General features: G+C 51.4%; 1 protein-coding gene across 1 annotated transcript in view; it reads right to left on the bottom strand.

Annotated features, from left to right (window-relative positions):
• Positions 1-19,370, bottom strand: part of LOC310867506 (retinal-specific phospholipid-transporting ATPase ABCA4-like) — a gene marked incomplete at both ends in the record, with an annotated part of 107,595 nt that overhangs the window by 47,834 nt on the left and 40,391 nt on the right. Inside the window, 7 exon segments of the mRNA XM_083777620.1 lie at positions 921-1,052; positions 3,718-3,898; positions 6,176-6,376; positions 6,554-6,631; positions 7,798-8,002; positions 8,383-8,604; positions 19,135-19,357. Of these exon segments, the coding sequence (XP_083633746.1) occupies positions 921-1,052; positions 3,718-3,898; positions 6,176-6,376; positions 6,554-6,631; positions 7,798-8,002; positions 8,383-8,604; positions 19,135-19,357 (1,242 nt within the window).

Raw genomic sequence — 19,370 nt, 5'->3', positions numbered from 1 at the left:
TGCGACGGGCAGATGCAGCCACCCCGCCTACCCGGAAATGTAGTCTCTGGGTTATTTGACTCGTTTCTAACGCTTATTTTGTTACTCTTTGGGTATATTTGTACATTTCCACCTTCAGTCGATGCTTCATATCCATAATGAGTGAAAAGGCCGGGTGGGTCGGTTTATTTTTCAAACGCATTTCTTATATGAAGAGATCTAAAATCCCCCTATGGGGATTATAATGCAAATAAAAAATGAACCTGGGGACTGACGCCCTCTACTGAAAGTGACGTCAGGACTTCGGTGCTCTATTCTACGTCCGAGCATAGACACGGTAACGCACCGCCTGCCTCTGATTGGCCTATACCGACTGCTGGTCTCACCAGACTGTCCTCCGTCCGAGAGAGTGACAGCTTGGCACGCGATGCGCGACAGTAGCTTGTAACTTTTATTTTTGTAGAAGAGGCAAACTAATAGTCTGTAGTCGCTGCTATACAACAAGCAAGATAAATTAGTTACCGCTATTTGTTTTACATTATGAGCAAGAATTTGACGGTTTTCAGAAACCTTAGGTTAGGTTTTAGGAGGCATTTTGTTTAGTAGCAGCATCAGGTCTACATTGGCTAAAAAGACATTGTTAGAGAGAGGGAGAGGAGAGAGAGAGAGAGAGAGAGAGAGAGAGAGAGAGAGAGAGAGAGAGAGAGAGAGAGAGAGAGAGAGAGAGAGAGAGAGAGAGAGAGAGAGAGAGAGAGAGAGAGAGAGAGAGAGAGACTCACTAGCTATAGAGGATGTTGTGCTGGGGACAGAGAGAGAGAGAGAGAGAGAGAGAGAGAGAGAGAGAGAGAGAGAGAGAGAGAGAGAGAGAGAGAGAGAGAGACAGAGACAGATACAGAGACAGAGACAGAGAGATAGAGAGAGAGATATAGAGAGACACTCACTAGCTATAGAGGATGTTGTGTTGGGGACACATGCCGAGGGACAGACGGATGCTGTCCATGTCCGTGCGGATGTCCCGGCCGTAGATGGTGGCCGTCCCGGAGGTGGGAGGGAACATGCCCGTCAGGATGTTCCTGTCCCACGGGGAGAGAGGGCTGTCAGTAACCATTACATTAAAGGACCACTTCACCACTTTTCAACCTATCTTCATATAATAGGTCCTCACTAATAATCATGAAAAAATGGCATTTTTTTCTACTCTGTCTGTGTCTCATAGGAGGGCTGTGGACAGTTTAGAAACCGTCTTCCAGTGACATCATCATTAGGCAGATTATTTTTAAACAAGAATGTTTTACAATTTTTTTTAGATTTCCATCATTGTGAGAATGATGGCTTCCATTTTCGCATTGCAACTTCTCAGGACTAGAAAGCTTGCAGTTTCTATATTAGCTTGTATTCCCCATCGATGATGTCACTGAAATATGGTTTCTGAACTGCCCACAGCCGTCCTATGAGACACAGACCGAGTAGAAACAAATCGCACAATTTTTTTCATGATTATTAGTGAGGACCTATTATATGAAGATAGGTTGAAAAGTGGTGAAGTGGTCCTTTAACTCCCTTATATATGGAACCTTGGGCAGTGGGCCCTGTCCAGAACCCGGGCAGATCGAGGCCTTTTTTGGGCGGCTCTGGAGAACCGTGGGTCCGACCGACTCGACACCGGGCACTGCACCCCCCTGCGGGGGGGGGGGGGGGGGCGGGGGGGGGGACGCGTCTGTCGAATGTGAAGTCGGTGGGGCGAACGGTTCTCGAGTTACGTGGATTACAGACGTACACGCGCCGTACGTACAAACAGAGACAGGGTGGTGGTCTGGGTCTGGGTCTAGACTCACATGGTGGTGGTCTGGGTCTGGGTCTAGACTCACATGGTGGTGGTCTGGGGTCTAGACTCACAGGGTGGTGGTCTGGGTCTGGGTCTAGACTCACATGGTGGTGGTCTGGGTCTAGACTCACAGGGTGGTGGTCTGGGTCTAGACTCACAGGGTGGTGGTCTGGGTCTAGACTCACATGGTGGTGGTCTGGGTCTGGGTCTAGACTCACAGGGTGGTGGTCTGGGTCTGGGTCTAGACTCACATGGTGGTGGTCTGGGTCTGGGTCTAGACTCACAGGGTGCTGGTCTGGGTCTGGGTCTAGACTCACATGGTGGTGGTCTGGGTCTGGGTCTAGACTCACATGGTGGTGGTCTGGGTCTAGACTCACATGGTGGTGGTCTGGGTCTGGGTCTAGACTCACATGGTGGTGGTCTGGGTCTGGGTCTAGACTCACAGGGTGGTGGTCTGGGTCTGGGTCTAGACTCACATGGTGGTGGTCTGGGTCTGGGTCTAGACTCACAGGGTGGGGTGGTGGTCTGGGTCTGGGTCTAGACTCACAGGGTGGTGGTCTGGGTCTGGGTCCAGACTCACAGGGTGGTGGTCTGGGTCTGGGTCTAGACTCACATGGTGGTGGTCTGGGTCTAGACTCACAGGGTGGTGGTCTGGGTCTAGACTCACAGTGGTGGTGGTCTGGGTCTAGACTCACATGGTGGTGGTCTGGGTCTAGACTCACAGGGTGGTGGTCTGGGTCTAGACTCACATGGTGGTGGTCTGGGTCTGGGTCTAGACTCACATGGTGGTGGTCTGGGACTAGACTCACAGGGTGGTGGTCTGGGTCTAGACTCACAGGGTGGTGGTCTGGGTCTAGACTCACATGGTGGTGGTCTGGGTCTAGACTCACAGGGTGGTGGTCTGGGTCTAGACTCACATGGTGGTGGTCTGGGTCTAGACTCACATGGTGGTGGTCTGGGTCTGGGTCTAGACTCACATGGTGGTGGTCTGGGTCTAGACTCACATGGTGGTGGTCTGGGTCTGGACTCACAGGGTGGTGGTCTGGGTCTGGGTCTAGACTCACAGGGTGGTGGTCTGGGTCTGGGTCTAGACTCACAGGGTGGTGGTCTGGGTCTGGGTCTAGACTCACAGGGTGGTGGTCTGGGTCTGGGTCTAGACTCACATGGTGGTGGTCTGGGTCTGGGTCTAGACTCACATGGTGGTGGTCTGGGTCTGGGTCTAGACTCACAGGGTGGTGGTCTGGGTCTAGACTCACAGGGTGGTGGTCTGGGTCTAGACTCACATGGTGGTGGTCTGGGTCTAGACTCACAGGGTGGTGGTCTGGGTCTGGGTCTAGACTCACAGGGTGGTGGTCTGGGTCTAGACTCACATGGTGGTGGTCTGGGTCTAGACTCACAGGGTGGTGGTCTGGGTCTAGACTCACAGGGTGGTGGTCTGGGTCTAGACTCACATGGTGGTGGTCTGGGTCTAGACTCACATGGTGGTGGTCTGGGTCTAGACTCACATGGTGGTGGTCTGGGTCTAGACTCACATGGTGGTGGTCTGGGTCTGGGTCTAGACTCACATGGTGGTGGTCTGGGTCTAGACTCACAGGGTGGTGGTCTGGGTCTAGACACACATGGTGGTGGTCTGGGTAAGGGTCTAGACTCACATGGTGGTGGTCTGGGTCTAGACTCACATGGTGGTGGTCTGGGTCTAGACTCACAGGGTGGTGGTCTGGGTCTAGACTCACAGGGTGGTGGTCTGGGTCTAGACTCACAGGGTGATGGTCTGGGTCTAGACTCACAGGGTGGTGGTCTGGGTAAGGGTCTAGACTCACATGGTGGTGGTCTGGGTCTAGACTCACAGGGTGGTGGTCTGGGTCTGGGTCTAGACTCACAGGGTGGTGGTCTGGGTCTGGGTCTAGACTCACAGGGTGGTGGTCTTGCCGGCTCCGTTGTGGCCCAGGAAGGCGGTGATCTGGCTCTCGTAGAAGCGGAGGCTCAGACCGTCCACCGCCGGTCGGTCTGAGCGACCGAACACCTTGACCAGGTCCTGGATGACCACGCCCTCCGTCAGGCCCGCCGGCTCGCCCTCGAAGTACCGGGACCGGCCTGCAGGGGGCGCCCAAAACACACAACACAAAGTACTGTGTCTGGCCTTCAGGGGGCGCCAGAAAACACACAACACAAAGTACTGTGTCTGGCCTTCAGGGGGCGCCAGAAAACACACAACACAAAGTACTGTGTCTGGCCTGAAAGGGGGCGCCCAAAACAAACAACACAAAGTACTGAGACCGGCCTACAGGGGGCGCCAGAAACACACAACACAAAGTACTGTGGCTGGCCTACAGGGGGCGCCAGAAACACACAACACAAAGTACTGTGGCTGGCCTGCCAGGGGGCGCCAGAAACACACAACACAAAGTACTGTGGCTGGCCTACAGGGGGCGCCCAAAACACACAACACAAAGTACTGTGGCTGGCCTACAGGGGGCGCCCAAAACACACAACACAAAGTACTGTGGCTGGCCTGCCAGGGGGCGCCCAAAACACACAACACTGGACCAGCCATCCCGCAAATACCCTGTTCAAACTACTCCCTTCCAAAAAATTCTACCAGAGCATCAAATCTTGTATCTCAGTAACAGTTTCTACCCCCAGGCAGTCAGGCTGCTGAACAGCTGACCTTGAACTGTATTGCACTGTTTTGTCACTTTATTCTGTTTTTTTTGTCTTTTGTTCTTGCACTATAGATGTTTGTTTATGTCCTGTGTATGTAAGACTGAGAGTGCTCTGAGCTAAATAATTTTCATTGTATTTATACTCTGTATCTATACACATGACAAATAAAGCTGAACCTGAACCAGGGGGCGCCCAAAAAAACACAACACCTTGACGTCAAAGTACTGTGGCTGGCCTGCCAGGGGGCGCCCAAACGTGCAGATGTTGATTTCGTAGTATACCTTTTCCAAAGAGCTTTATTCGGTTTAGACTGAGGTTAGGCTTAGTGACCTACGTGGTCGGTTAAGACTGAGGTTAGGCTTAGTGACCTATGTGGTCGGTTAAGACTGAGGTTAGGCGTAGTGACCTACGTGGTCGGTTAAGACTGAGGTTAGGGTTAGTGACCTACGTGGTCGGTTAAGACTGAGGTTAGGCTTAGTGACCTACGTGGTCGGTTAAGACTGAGGTTAGGGTTAGCGACCTACGTGGTCGGTTAAGACTGAGGTTAGGGTTAGCGACCTACGTGGCTGGTTAAGACTGGGGTCTTAACCTCCATTAAGAGAAGGAGAGAGGAGCTGAAGGTGACATCATTAAGAGAAGGAGAGAGGGGATGAAGGTGACGTCATTAAGAGAAGGAGAGAGGAGATGAAGGTGACATCATTAAGAGAAGGAGAGAGGAGATGAAGGTGACGTCATTAAGAGAAGGAGAGAGGAGATGAAGGTGACGTCATTAAGAGAAGGAGAGAGGAGATGAAGGTGACATCATTAACCCATTCTGACCGGGCACCCATTTTGGTGTTGGCATCATGTTATGCTTTAGCTATTGAAAAATAGCAGATCTACAAGCTCATATCGCGCCACCGAGTGGCGCGATACGAGCTTGTAGGTCTGCTATTTTTTTTAAATCTAAGACACTTTTAGAATCTGATCTCAGGTCAGAATGGGTTAATAATGAAACTGTCAGGATGTAATAACATTTTTAGAATCTGATCTCAGGTCAGAATGGGTTAAGAGAAGGAGAGAGGAGATGAAGGTGACATCATTAAGAGAAGGAGAGAGGAGATGAAGGTGACATCATTAAGATAAGGACAGAGGAGAGGAGGTGACATCAGGGCATTGGAATGTAATTGGGTGAGAAAATAAAGGACTGAACAACTTCTCTGTCACTCATTGACTAAGGCAGCGGGGTGAGCTTCTGGCAATGTGTCCGTGTGTGCGCTGCATTCACGTGCGTGTGTGTGTGTGTGTTTGGATAGGCGTGTGTGTGTGTGTGTGTGTGTGTGTGTGTGTGTGTGTGTGTGTGTGTGTGTGTGCGTGTGCGTGTGTGTGTGTGCGTGTGTGTGTGTGCGTGTTCAGGCATGCCAGTGAACAAACACATTCAAGGGCAGAGTGTTCCCATCGCACGCTGTTGAATCAGGGATTTGGCAAAGAGACACCGACCGCCAGAGAGAGAGAGAGGGAGAGGGAGAGGGAGAGGGAGAGGGAGAGGGAGAGGGAGAGGGAGAGGGAGAGGGAGAGGGAGAGGGAGAGGGAGAGGGAGAGGGAGAGGGAGAGGGAGAGAGAGAGAGAGAGAGAGAGAGAGAGAACAGAGGTTGTTCTGATGCTGAATGAAGTGAACGCAATTCAGGAAATGTATTAAATATCTCCGCATGGCCTTGTGGTCCTTACCGTCCCCAGCCTGGGGGTCCCTGTCCCTGTCCCCGGGGGACCCCATCCGCATGGCCTGGTGGTCCTTACCGTCCCCAGCCTGGGGGTCCCTGTCCCTGTCCCCGGGGGACCCGTGGGGGTCCCTGTCCCCGGGGGACCCCCTCCACCTGGCCTTGTGGTCCTGCTGGTCCTTACCGTCCCCAGCCTGGTCCTTCTGGGGACCTGCAGGAGGGAGGGGCCTCGTCTTACGGTGGGTTTGATAAAAAAATCTAATATCTAATAATAATTATAATGAATGGAGCTAACTGTCTGGGGGTTGTTTACGAGAGCCTGAGTACACGATACAATTAATTAATCAAAGTGTATTAATGCTGTTGACCGTCCGTGCGGACGCCTTACCGCAGCTTGAACCTCCAGCGCCGAGCCAATAGGACGGCTGGATGGGGAAATAAAAAGGCCGGCCGATCCCATACTGCCCTGTGATAGGATAATAACAACCTGGTTAGATTCCATACTGCGCTGTGATAGGATAATAATGATATAAACAACCTGGTTAGATTCCATACTGCGCTGTGATAGGATAATAATGATTATAAACAACCTGGTTAGATTCCATACTGCGCTGTGATAGGATAATAATAGTTATAAACAACCTGGTTAGATTCCATACTGCGCTGTGATAGGATAATAATAGTTATAAACAACCTGGTTAGATTCCATACTGCGCTGTGATAGGATAATAATAAATATAAACAACCTGGTTAGATTCCATACTGCGCTGTGATAGGCTAAAAATGATATAAACAACCTGGTTAGATTCCATACTGCGCTGTGATAGGATAATAATAATTATAAACAACCTGGTTAGATTCCATACTGCCCTGTGATAGGATAATAATATTAATATAAAAAACCTTGTTAGATTCCATACTGCGCTGTGATAGGATAATATTAATATAAACAACCTGGTTAGATTCCATACTGCCCTGTGATAGGATAATACTAATTATAAACAACCTGGTTAGATTCCATACTGCGCTGTGATAGGATAATAATATTAATATAAACAACCTTGTTAGATTCCATACTGCGCTGTGATAGGATAATAATATAAACAACCTTGTTGTGTTATTTTTTCATTTGCTGCTTTCTTTCGTTTTATCCCTTTTGGTGTTTTAAACATGATGTTGTAATTTAGCTATTGAAAAATAGCAGATCTACAAGCTCATAGCGCACCACTCGGTGGCACGCTATGAGCTTGTAGATCTGCTATTTTTCGAAAAATCGTGGAAATATTTATTTCAGAAGACTGGAGGATTTATAATAAATCTTTCACATTTTGAGGTCAGGCCTTAAATGGGTTAACTCTTCACACTGAACTGGGAACAGTGTGTACAGATACCAGGTCCTGTCTAGTTCATACTGACCTGGGAACAGTGTGTCCAGGTACCAGGTCCTGTCTAGTTCAAACTGACCTGGGAACAGTGTGTCCAGGCCCATCAAACTGACCTGGGAACAGCGTGTCCAGGTACCAGGCGGCCAGGCCGTACAGCAGCGTGTCCAGGTTCAAACTGACCTGGGAACAGCGTGTCGAGGTACCAGGCCAGCAGGCCGTACAGCAGTGTGTCCAGGTTCAAACTGACCTGGGAACAGCGTGTCGAGGTACCAGGCGGCCAGGCCGTACAGCAGCGTGTCCAGGCCCATCATGCAGAGGGAGGTGTGGAAGGAGAACTCGTCCCCCTCCAGAGGGCTGGTGTGGATGTTGTCCCACTGCAGGCCCAGGCCCTGCTCCTCGTACCGCGACAGGTACTCTGTCCCCAAGCCGAACGCCACCTGGGACACCAGGCCCTGCAGAGGAGAGGAGAGGAGAGGAGAATGTTATATAGGCCCTGGAGAGGAGAGGAGAGGAGAGGAGTATGGTATATAGGCCCTGGAGAGGAGAGGATAGGAGAGGAGAATGTTATATAGGCCCTGGAGAGGAGAGGATAGGAGAGGAGTATGGTATATAGGCCCTGGAGAGGAGAGGATAGGAGAGGAGTATGGTATATAGGCCCTGGAGATGAGAGGATAGGAGAGGAGTATGGTATATAGGCCCTGGAGAGGAGAGGAGAGGAGAGGAGAGGAGAGGAGAGGAGAGGAGAGGAGAGGACCTTGAGGTCCAGGGTCTTACCAGGAGGACCTTGAGGTCCAGGGTCTTACCAGGAGGACCTTCAGGTCCAGGGTCTTACCAGGAGGACCTTCAGGTCCCTGGTGAGCGTCTCCTGCCAGGCGAAGCAGAGCAGGTGAGGCAGGTACAGGGTGAAGTGCACGATGCCGCAGCACGCCGCCGCCAGGTTGGCGCGGTCGAAGAACACGCTGAGCAGGAAGCACTGCATGACGGTGGCCGTGGCGAAGGTCAGCAGGAAGAGGAAGACGATCAGAGGGTCGCTGTAGTTCAACACGCCCCCTAGCTGTGTGGAGGAGCGGGCGCAGAGCTGAGAGCTGAGATCAGATTCATACGAGGTTTCCACTGGACACACACTGGTCTGATGAACCCATTCTGACCTGACTGGCGCCTGGCGCGCTATGAGCTTGTAGATCTGCTATTTTTCAATAGCTAAAGCATAACATGATGCCAACACCAAAATGGGTTCCCGTTCAGAATGGGTTAACTCAGAGAGTGCAGAAATGGAACCATTCATACACTCTCAGAGTTAGATTAACATTGATTTTACAATTTAACAAACATTATGGCGCACACAATTGACAGGTGCGTTGCGATTGGTGTCGGGTAATTGATCACACAACCTAATTGATCACACAACCTATATTCTGTGTCCCTTGCCCCGAGAGAATGTCGTCTGTGTGCAGCTCATGGAAAAGTGGAGACTAAAAATACACATTTTCTGCCAGAAACGTTCACATTTATATGAGGATATGATTTATATGAACCAGTCGCTAACTACAAGCTAACACTCTCAGTGCTAGTCATAGAACTTCCAGTAGGTGTCACTATAACAGCACCAGCAGCAGGAGCTGAATGATTAGCTCAGCAGGACTGACTGACAGTTTGGAGGCTGAGAGCTACAGAATGACCATGGAGCATACAGAGTGACCATGGAGCGTACATAATGACCATGGAGCGTATATAATGACCATGGAGCGTACAGAATGACCATGGAGCGTACAGAATGACCATGGAGCGTACAGAGTGACCATGGAGCGTACAGAATGACCATGGAGCGTACAGAGTGACCATGGAGCGTACAGAATGACCATGGAGCGTACAGAGTGACCATGGAGCGTACATAATGACCATGGAGCGTACAGAGTGACCATGGAGCGTACATAATGACCATGGAGCGTACAGAATGACCATGGAGCGTACAGAATGACCATGGAGCGTACAGAATGACCATGGAGCGTACAGAATGACCATGGAGCGTACAGAATGACCATGGAGCGTACATAGTGACCATGGAGCGTACAGAGTGACCATGGAGCGTACAGAATGACCATGGAGAGTACAGAATGACCATGGAGCGTACAGAATGACCATGGAGCGTACAGAATGACCATGGAGCGTACAGAATGACCATGGAGCGTACAGAATGACCATGGAGCGTGCAGAATGACCATGGAGCGTACAGAATGACCATGGAGCGTACAGAATGACCATGGAGCGTACAGAATGACCATGGAGCGTACATAGTGACCATGGAGCGTACATAGTGACCATGGAGCGTACAGAGTGACCATGGAGCGTACAGAATGACCATGGAGAGTACAGAATGACCATGGAGAGTACAGAATGACCATGGAGCGTACAGAATGACCATGGAGCGTACAGAATGACCATGGAGCGACAAGCGTACATAATGACCATGGAGCGTACAGAATGACCATGGCTCCCGTTACAGTGTACAGAATGACCATAAGTAAGTAGCCTTGCCGAGGCCCATAGGGGCAGGAGCCTATCTCCTGTTTCTGTAGCCATGAGGCCCATAGGGGCAGGAGCCTATCTCCTGTTTCTGTAGCCATGAGGCCCATAGGGGCAGGAGCCTATCTCCTGTTTCTGTAGCCATGAGGCCCATAGGGGCAGGAGCCTATCTCCTGTTTCTGTAGCCATGAGGCCCATAGGGGCAGGAGCCTATCTCCTGTTTCTGTAGCCATGAGGCCCATAGGGGCAGGAGCCTATCTCCTGTTTCTGTAGCCATGAGGCCCATAGGGGCAGGAGCCTATCTCCTGTTTCTGTAGCCATGAGGCCCATAGGGGCAGGAGCCTATCTCCTGTTTCTGTAGCCATGAGGCCCATAGGGGCAGGAGCCTATCTCCTGTTTCTGTAGCCATGAGGCCCATAGGGGCAGGAGCCTATCTCCTGTTTCTGTAGCCATGAGGCCCATAGGGGCAGGAGCCTATCTCCTGTTTCTGTAGCCATGAGGCCCATAGGGGCAGGAGCCTATCTCCTGTTTCTGTAGCCATGAGGCCCATAGGGGCAGGAGCCTATCTCCTGTTTCTGTAGCCATGAGGCCCATAGGGCAGGAGTCTATCTCCTGTTTCTGTAGCCATGAGGCCCATAGGGGCAGGAGCCTATCTCCTGTTTCTGTAGCCATGAGGCCCATAGGGCAGGAGTCTATCTCCTGTTTCTGTAGCCATGAGGCCCATAGGACAGGAGCCTATCTCCTGTTTCTGTAGCCATGAGGCCCATAGGGGCAGGAGCCTATCTCCTGTTTCTGTAGCCTTGAGGCCCATAGGGCAGAAGTCTATCTCCTGTTTCTGTAGCCATGAGGCCCATAGGACAGGAGCCTATCTCCTGTTTCTGTAGCCATGAGGCCCATAGGGGCAGGAGCCTATCTCCTGTTTCTGTAGCCATGAGGCCCATAGGGCAGGAGTCTATCTCCTGTTTCTGTAGCCATGAGGCCCATAGGACAGGAGCCTATCTCCTGTTTCTGTAGCCATGAGGCCCATAGGGGCAGGAGCGTATCTCCTGTTTCTGTAGCCATGAGGCCCATAGGGGCAGGAGCCTATCTCCTGTTTCTGTAGCCATGAGGCCCATAGGACAGGAGCCTATCTCCTGTTTCTGTAGCCATGAGGCCCAGAGGGCAGGAGCCTATCTCCTGTTTCTGTAGCCATGAGGCCCATAGGGGCAGGAGCCTATCTCCTGTTTCTGTAGCCATGAGGCCCATAGGACAGGAGCCTATCTCCTGTTTCTGTAGCCATGAGGCCCAGAGGGCAGGAGCCTATCTCCTGTTTCTGTAGCCATGAGGCCCATAGGGGCAGGAGCCTATCTCCTGTTTCTGTAGCCATGAGGCCCAGAGGGCAGGAGCCTATCTCCTGTTTCTGTAGCCATGAGGCCCAGAGGGCAGGAGCCTATCTCCTGTTTCTGTAGCCATGAGGCCCAGAGGGCAGGAGCCTATCTCCTGTTTCTGTAGCCATGAGGCCCATAGGGGCAGGAGCCTATCTCCTGTTTCTGTAGCCATGAGGCCCAGAGGGCAGGAGCCTATCTCCTGTTTCTGTAGCCATGAGGCCCATAGGACAGGAGCCTATCTCCTGTTTCTGTAGCCATGAGGCCCATATGGGCAGGAGCCTATCTCCTGTTTCTGTAGTGTGAGGCAGCTTGATGTACAAGTACACCCCCTGGACATGACGCTAGTGAGGCAGCTTGATGTACAAGTACACCCCCTGGACATGACGCTAGTATGTCGCAGGGACTTACCCCCCAATCCAACCCTTGATGCTGAGTGTCAAGCAGGGAGGCACTGGGTCCCATTTTTACAGTCTTTGGTATGACCCGGCCGGGGATCGAACCCCGACCTCCCAGTCTCAGGGCGGACACTCTAACCACAAGGCCATACTGAGCTGGTCTCACAGAATGACCATGGCTCGGGTTAATCATTGTCCAGCGCCGGTTCTGCCAGTTGAAACTGTTCCCATGATGTCATCATGGCCTTTACAGTCCCTCCATTAATGTTTCTCTAACATACAATCAGTGAGTGGCTGTCACGCCTGATTAATAACCAGGGAAGTTGGACTAATAGCCATTAAGTAAGGCTGTCACTGTGTGGAATGTCCCTGAATAGAATAGAATATTCTAATACTGTGATGAAAAATCTTCGTCGACGACTCGACTACCTTTTTTCACTGACAAAAACTAGGCCTACATAAAAACGAAATGAAAACTAAGCCATGATCACCAAAAGTATGACTAAATATACTGTTGATTTTGTCAACAAATTAAAAACTAAAACTAAAATGTTAGGAAGGGACTAGTGGACAATTGGTTACATGCTGAAAATAGCAGTTCTATTTCGTCCCTGCTGACCGCCAGAGGCGGTGCTTTAAGCACTGAATACGTCCCTTCGCGCATGCGCAGTCGAGTATTTTATACCAACAATGTCGGTTGACCCCGTGATGACCCGGAGTCGTCTATAACTTCCGGCAGTCATCCGGGGCTCAGTCCCTAATTTCTTCTCGCTTGCGCAAGTTGTACATAGCACAGAGTTCTACAGCAGAATTAAACTGCACGATAACAGAACTATTGCTTTGCTACTACTAAGTCGCCGGTAGTCCCGCGACCATTGTTGGTCGGAGCTGTGACGCGTGCGTTCGCCCTCCAGGGACTGCGACTTAATACTACTATTATTGTATCGTTTTCGAGTGGAGCTGGGCTTCACATCGTCTTCTTTCCCCGTGGGAACAAGGTAAGCAGACAACCCCTGTTCGCATAGGCTGCGTGCGCGCTGCTTCCCTGCAACACACACGGTTGCGTGCTACAAACGGCGACCTGAGCGTCCCGTTTTAGCACCCGTCAAAGTTGAACGGATAGCTCGTTCTCTTTGACAGCTTACGCTGTCTTGTTTTCCCACGAAGGCTGCGCCGCAGTGCTGGTGACGGCAAGCGTTAGCACTACCCGCTCCCAGCACGTGAGTCGACGCTAGTATTATTTGTTTACTACTTACCTATACTACTTATACTTATACTACTTATACTTATAAGTGTACTTATCTACTGCTATATTACTCTGCCTCTCTGAGCGAGTCTTTGCTGGCACTGGCCGGCTATATAGCACCGCCGCGTGCTACAAACGGCGACCTGAGCGTCCCGTTTAGCACCCGTCAAAGTTGAACGGATAGCTCGTTCTCTTTGACAGCTTACGCTGTCTTGTTTTCCCACGAAGGCTGCGCCGCAGTGCTGGTGACGGCAAGCGTTAGCGCTACCCGCTCCCAGCACGTGAGTCGACGCTATTATTATTTGCTTACTACTTATACTTATACTACTTATACTTATACTACTTATAAGTGTACTTATTTACTGCTATATTACTCTGCCTCTCTGAATGAGTCTTTGCTGGCACTGGCCAGCTATATAGCACCACTGCGAGGTTACGTCAGTAACCCCGGTTATATGAATTGGCTTGACTGATTTAGTCACTTGTTCTCAAATAGTGTACTTTAATTTCGGCACAGAGCCATTGCCACTTTATAGGTTGGTTTTTCTGAAATTATATATATATAACTATATCATTATATATATATCATATATACTGGTCTCTGCTAGAGCACCCCTTACCTGGCATAGGCGGCGTGCGCGCCCCCTCCCTCCAGCTAAGCGGCCTTTAGCAGCTACAGTAGCCTCTACTGGCACAGGCAGCGTCCGCGCTCCCTTCCTACCAGTTTACGGCTCCACCCCTAGCGACCACTAGCGTCCGCGCTCTGGGCTACATCTGCGGGTTTCCAATGGACGAACCCCGCCACCACCTGTGCACCTCCTGCCAGGCTCCTCTGCGGCCAGAGGATGGGCATGACCTCTGCCCTGGGTGCCTTGGCCCCCAACATCTGAGGGAGGCACTCGGTGACAACCCATGTCACGTGGACGCAGGAGCGTCCAATCTCTCTCGCCGGTAATGAAGGCTAACAAAACCCTCCCCGGACAGAAGGTACGTTATCGTTTAAAGCGGCGCTATCCCCGCTAAACAGACGTTCATATGATATCATATACTTATCATGGCATAACCTCCTGTGTGTGGGTAAAGGCTGCGTTCGCGCCGCCTCCCTGCTCTGCATACGAGGTCTGTTCGACTGTGAACGCTAGCGCTTATTATAAGCGACTATAAGACTTGCCGAAGGATAAGAACACTGTCATATTACCTTCGTTTGTTAAACACGCTACTTTTTAAGCTTTGTTTAGCCCCTGCTGGTGATGGCAAGAGCCTTGCTGGCCAAAGCCATATACCGATATTGGCAGCATTCAAGCTTAACTGCTTTTGCGAATAGCTGTATTGTTGTTGTTATTATCAGCCCGGTACAGGAGCAGCTTCCTGCGTCCTCCCAGGGTATTGATGTTGCTACCAGTATAGTTTGTAGCAAAATAGTATTAACAGCTACTGGTGTACATAGCCTGTCTGGTTGTTAACCCAGCTGGCCCCCAGTAGTGGGCCTAGCTGAAGCTGCTACCAGTATGTCTGGAGCTCAAAGCTCCATTAACAGTTTTTTGCATATACAGTGGGTGCAACCTGGTTTGTTCCCACAGGTCGGATTAGTGCCCCTGGGTACCTGTAGGTCCTATTAGCCCAGCTGGTCCCCAGCACAGAGTATCTGGCGCTGCTGACAGCGTAGCTCACAGCTGCTACCAGTAGCTTAAAGTTAAAGCTGTTTATGAACAGGCTATAGCTTGTCTTGTTTTTTAGTAGCCTAGCTGGTCTCCAGCATAGCTCTCTAACTGGCGCTGCTACCTGTAGTTGTAGCCCAAGCGCTTATTATACTATTGAAGATAAAAAGCTATCTGTATATAGCTTGCCTTACTGTTTGTTGGCCCAGCTGGTACAGGGCAGGCAGCGTATGCGCTCCGCTCCTCCAGCATACGGCCAGCTTGATGTTACTTACTACTAATCGTTTGTTAGCTCAAGCATTTATTAACAGCTATTGGTGTATAGCTTGTTATGTTCATTAGCTGCAGCTGATACAGGCAGCGTACGCGCTCCCTTCCTTCAGCAGGTGGCCCCTATCGGTGGAGCTATCGGTTGTAGCCTTTTCTCCAAAACTAGCTTGTGTCGGTTTATTTAACCGAACCTGGCTGGGGTAGGCAGCGGTAGCGCTCCCTCCTCCCAGCATGAATGCGTAGTAGTGCACACGTGACTAGTGTATTGGAAGTGTCTTTTGTTTCGCTCTGGACTAGCAAACATAAATAATAATGCACTGGAGTTTGGATAAGCGTCATAGTGCCGTGATAAACGGTCACATAGGAAACACTACAGCTGCTACATAGCAGCGTCCAAACCTTGACTGAAGGCTACTTTATTATCATAAATTATAAGTAAGCCTCCGCCGGGGGTACAGGTAGCGTAAAGCTCCCCTCCCCCACCGCGACCATGCAGGTCGCACAGTCTATCTAACAGCAACGTTTGTGTGCTGTTTCTATGATGCACTTTACATCTGGTTGAATCTCAAAGTGCTGCAATGAGCATTTGCATAAACGTAAATGCATATTCACATGCTGCGGCAGGTATAGCAGCATTAAGTTTTTCGATTAAGTCATTATATGCCGATCTAAGTTAAAGCCTCTGCTGGCACAGGCAGCGTACGCGCCCCCTCCCTGCAGCATATGGCCAACACCTAGCAAACCAGTAGCGTCCGCGCCCTGGGCTAGTTGGGACTGGTGTGCACCGGCCGGTCCAAAGGAACCGGTGCCACCACAACGGAGAGCACCCACTTTCGTACCTCGAAAGCCTCTGCTGGTACAGACAGCGTATGCGCTCCCTCAAGCATATGGCCAACACCTAGCAACCAGTAGCGTCCGCGCCCTGGGCTAGTTGGGACTTGTGTGCACCGGCCGGTCCAGAGTAACCGGTGCCACCACAATGGAGAGCTCCCACTTTTGTACCTCGTGTGAAGCTCTCCTTCAGCCGTGAGCCGACCTTGGTCCTGCCCCGTGTGCCAGGAGGAAAAGGTCTGACCGCTGACTACAGCAGATCCGAGAGGGCTCAGCTATCTGCAGAGTTGGCCCGCATGAGGGCCATGCTCACTTCAGATAACACCTAGGCACCTCGGAGGGTGCCGAAGCGCCTACCTCTCCGATGCCACAACTGACTCGAGGTTGATGTGCTCTCCCCGACAGCTTAAGCTACGCACTTCCATGACTATGAGGAAGATGCAGAAGGCGGTGCCTCCCAGGCATCAGAGCCGGCCTCCCACTTCTCAGCTCATGCGCATAGCCGTGGAACGCATACTAAAGCAGGCAGTCGGCTCCTCCAAGCGCCTTCTTCTTGCTGTCTTCGCCGTCCCCCACGCCTGTACCTGAGACAGCTACAGGCCTGCCGGGCGAACGATCAGGGCCCTCTCCCATCTCTATACCGATGGTGAAATCCTGGCAGCCCTGCCCTGATTGGGAAAAGTGTCCTGAGACAACCCGTTGCGACGTGACACTTTAATAGATTTGAACGCACAAGGCGATAAGGGCTGGCCTGGGTTACATGCCAGCCACCAAGCCTGTCATTGCATCCCTCATTGTGTTCCCCAACGAGGCCCGGTGGCAGAACGCTAGGTGACCTCGACCCCAGTGCAGGAGCACAGACAACCTGCTCACTGGGGCCTCCCGTTCACACTTAATAGTGGCAACGTTAATACTGGCTCAGTCACCTTTGGTGTGTCACTGGAGGCATTGGCGTCATGTCCTCAGAGCGTGGGCGGCTGATGTCCATCGTATCTCTAGCCCGTCGCCAAGTCGGGTTTTCACAGTCAAGCTTGACTGATGAGCCTAGGCCAACTCTCCGTAGTCTCCCTGAGGAGCCAGGAGCACTAGGTGGTTCAGCCGGGCGAGAATCGCCGGAGCGAACCATCCAGGGGGGGAAGACCAGGCTGCAGCTTGCAGGCCTACGACACATCCCGCCTCCCAAAGGGCCGAGCTCCAACATTGATGAAATCATCTTGACTGCCCTCGGAGCTCGCGTATCACCGCCGGCCCACACTAGAGGCCAGCGTGTTCCCTGGCGTCCCACGCAGGGACCTGACTGTGACTGTGACTTTCCGGGCTGTGCAGTGCCTTCTGACGCCAGCCCCCCATATCCGGCGGGTCAAAATGGCCATTATCAGCAACATGACGAGAGCCCTACTATCAGACCAGGAGTGATGTGTCCTCCTGCCCAAGGGCGTAACAGAGGCTGTATATCCTCAGTCACACTAAGGGAAGTCCGATCTACATACTTCCTCGTGACGCAAGACAGACGGGTGTCGACATGTCTTGAATCTGATGGGACCCATATGAAGTTTATGCCAGTCTACTGGGCCGAACACGGCAATGTGCTGGAGCGGCAAGTGGTGCGCTCCGCTCTATAGCACACATTCTCATACTCATGGGACCTTAACCGGGTACTGGACGCCCTGTGCGGGCCTACCTTCGAACCCTTGGCACAGGCAGAGCTGAAGTGGGTGTCATGCAAGACAGCCCTTCTCCTGGCCATTACATTGGCAAAGCGCGTCAGTGAACTGCACGCTCTGTCAGTCAGCGAATCATGTCTGAGGTGGAACGCAGACGGCTCGGGGGTCACGCTGTGGCCAAACATAGCATTCCTCCCGAAGGTGCTGTCGCAGGCTCACCTCAACCGGCCTATCAGGCTGGCTCGATTCAACCCCCCACCTGGGGAGCTGACAGACAAACTGGAGCTGTTGTGCCCAGTCCGGGCCCTGAGAGCCTACATTGAAGCTACTGCACGCATCAGGCGAGCAGAGCAGCTGTTCTTTTGCCATAGTGGTGTGAACAAAGGCGGCGCTCCCTCCAAGCAGCGCCTGTCCCACTGGATTGTAGACACAATCAGCCACGCCTATGAGGCAAGTAACCTCCCCGTACCATCAGGGGTACGGTGCCACTCTACAAGGAGCATTTCCACATCATGGGCTGCCATGAGAGGGGTGCCCTTGGAGGACATTTTGTGCCGCCGCCTCATGGGCTTCGGCAGGCACTTTCTCAAGGTACTACAGGGTGAATGTTGCCACTCCCCACCCAGTGGACGTGGTCCTCTTCCCCGAATCCTCCGGTTCTACCCTTTGAGGTCTGTAATCAGGATTCCTCGTGACTTGGCTGGTATAAGTCATTCAGTGCTTAAAGCACCGCCTCTGGCGGTCAGCAGGGACGAAATAGAACGATAGTTACGTATGTAACTACGGTTCTATGAGTCCTGAATGACCGCCAGAGGCACTCTTGTCACTCAGAATCCTCGTGTTCTCGCGAGAAGATTCTGTAGGGACTGAGCCCCGGATGACTGCCGGAAGTTATAGACGACTCCGGGTCATCACGGGGTCAACCGACATTGTTGGTATAAAATACTCGACTGCGCATGCGCGAAGGGACGTATTCAGTGCTTAAAGCACCGCCTCTGGCGGTCATTCAGGACTCATAGAACCGTAGTTACATACGTAACTATCGATCTACAAGCTCACAACGCGTTGCGCTGCAACACGTTGTGAGCTTGTACATCGGCTATTTTCAGCAAGTGTAAAATAAGTCATTACGATGGCATCAAGGCCCACCAAAATACATTTTAGTCGACTAAATCAACTGTAGATTTAGTTGACTAAAATCTTCTGATATTTAGTCGACTAAAGCTAGACTAAACACTAGCATTCCCAAGCTGATGTGTTTTTAAAACTTGTTATATGCACTGTTTTATTGGTTTTATTCTTTTAATAGTTTCTTTCTAATAAAGTTGTCCTTTTCTCTTGTCCCCCCCCCCCCCCCCCCCCCCCTGAACCCAACACATGTAAAGCGTCTTTGAGTATCACGAAAAGCGCTATATAAATCCCAGATATTATTATTATTATTATTAAAGCATTCCAGGTGACTAAAATGTGACTGAAACTAAATGAAAACGATTCGAGATACAATGACTAAAACTAAAATAGAAATTTGCTGCCAAAAACAACACTTAGTTTTGAAGTGTGTGTGTGTGTGTGTGTGTGTGTGTGTGTGTGTGTGTGTGTGTGTGTGTGTGTGTGTGTGTGGTGGTAATACCATGATGACGGCGGTGAGCAGCACCGTGCTGACGGACATCACCAGGAAGCTGTCGACGAACCAGGTGGTCCAGATGACGGCGCTGGCCACGCCCATGGCCTTCAGGCTCTCGCGCAGACGCAGCTCCTTCTCCAGCACGATGCTCTTCACCGTCATGGACACGCTGTAGACCCAGGCCAGCACCGTGAAGACCGGGAAGCAGCGGTTCAGCGTCAGCATGAACCTGTTCATAGAGA

This window comes from Protomyctophum parallelum (genome assembly GCF_964188405.1).
Source record: "Protomyctophum parallelum genome assembly, chromosome: 12".
Taxonomy (NCBI): domain Eukaryota; kingdom Metazoa; phylum Chordata; class Actinopteri; order Myctophiformes; family Myctophidae; genus Protomyctophum; species Protomyctophum parallelum.
This window is presented reverse-complemented; position numbering and strand designations above follow the sequence as displayed.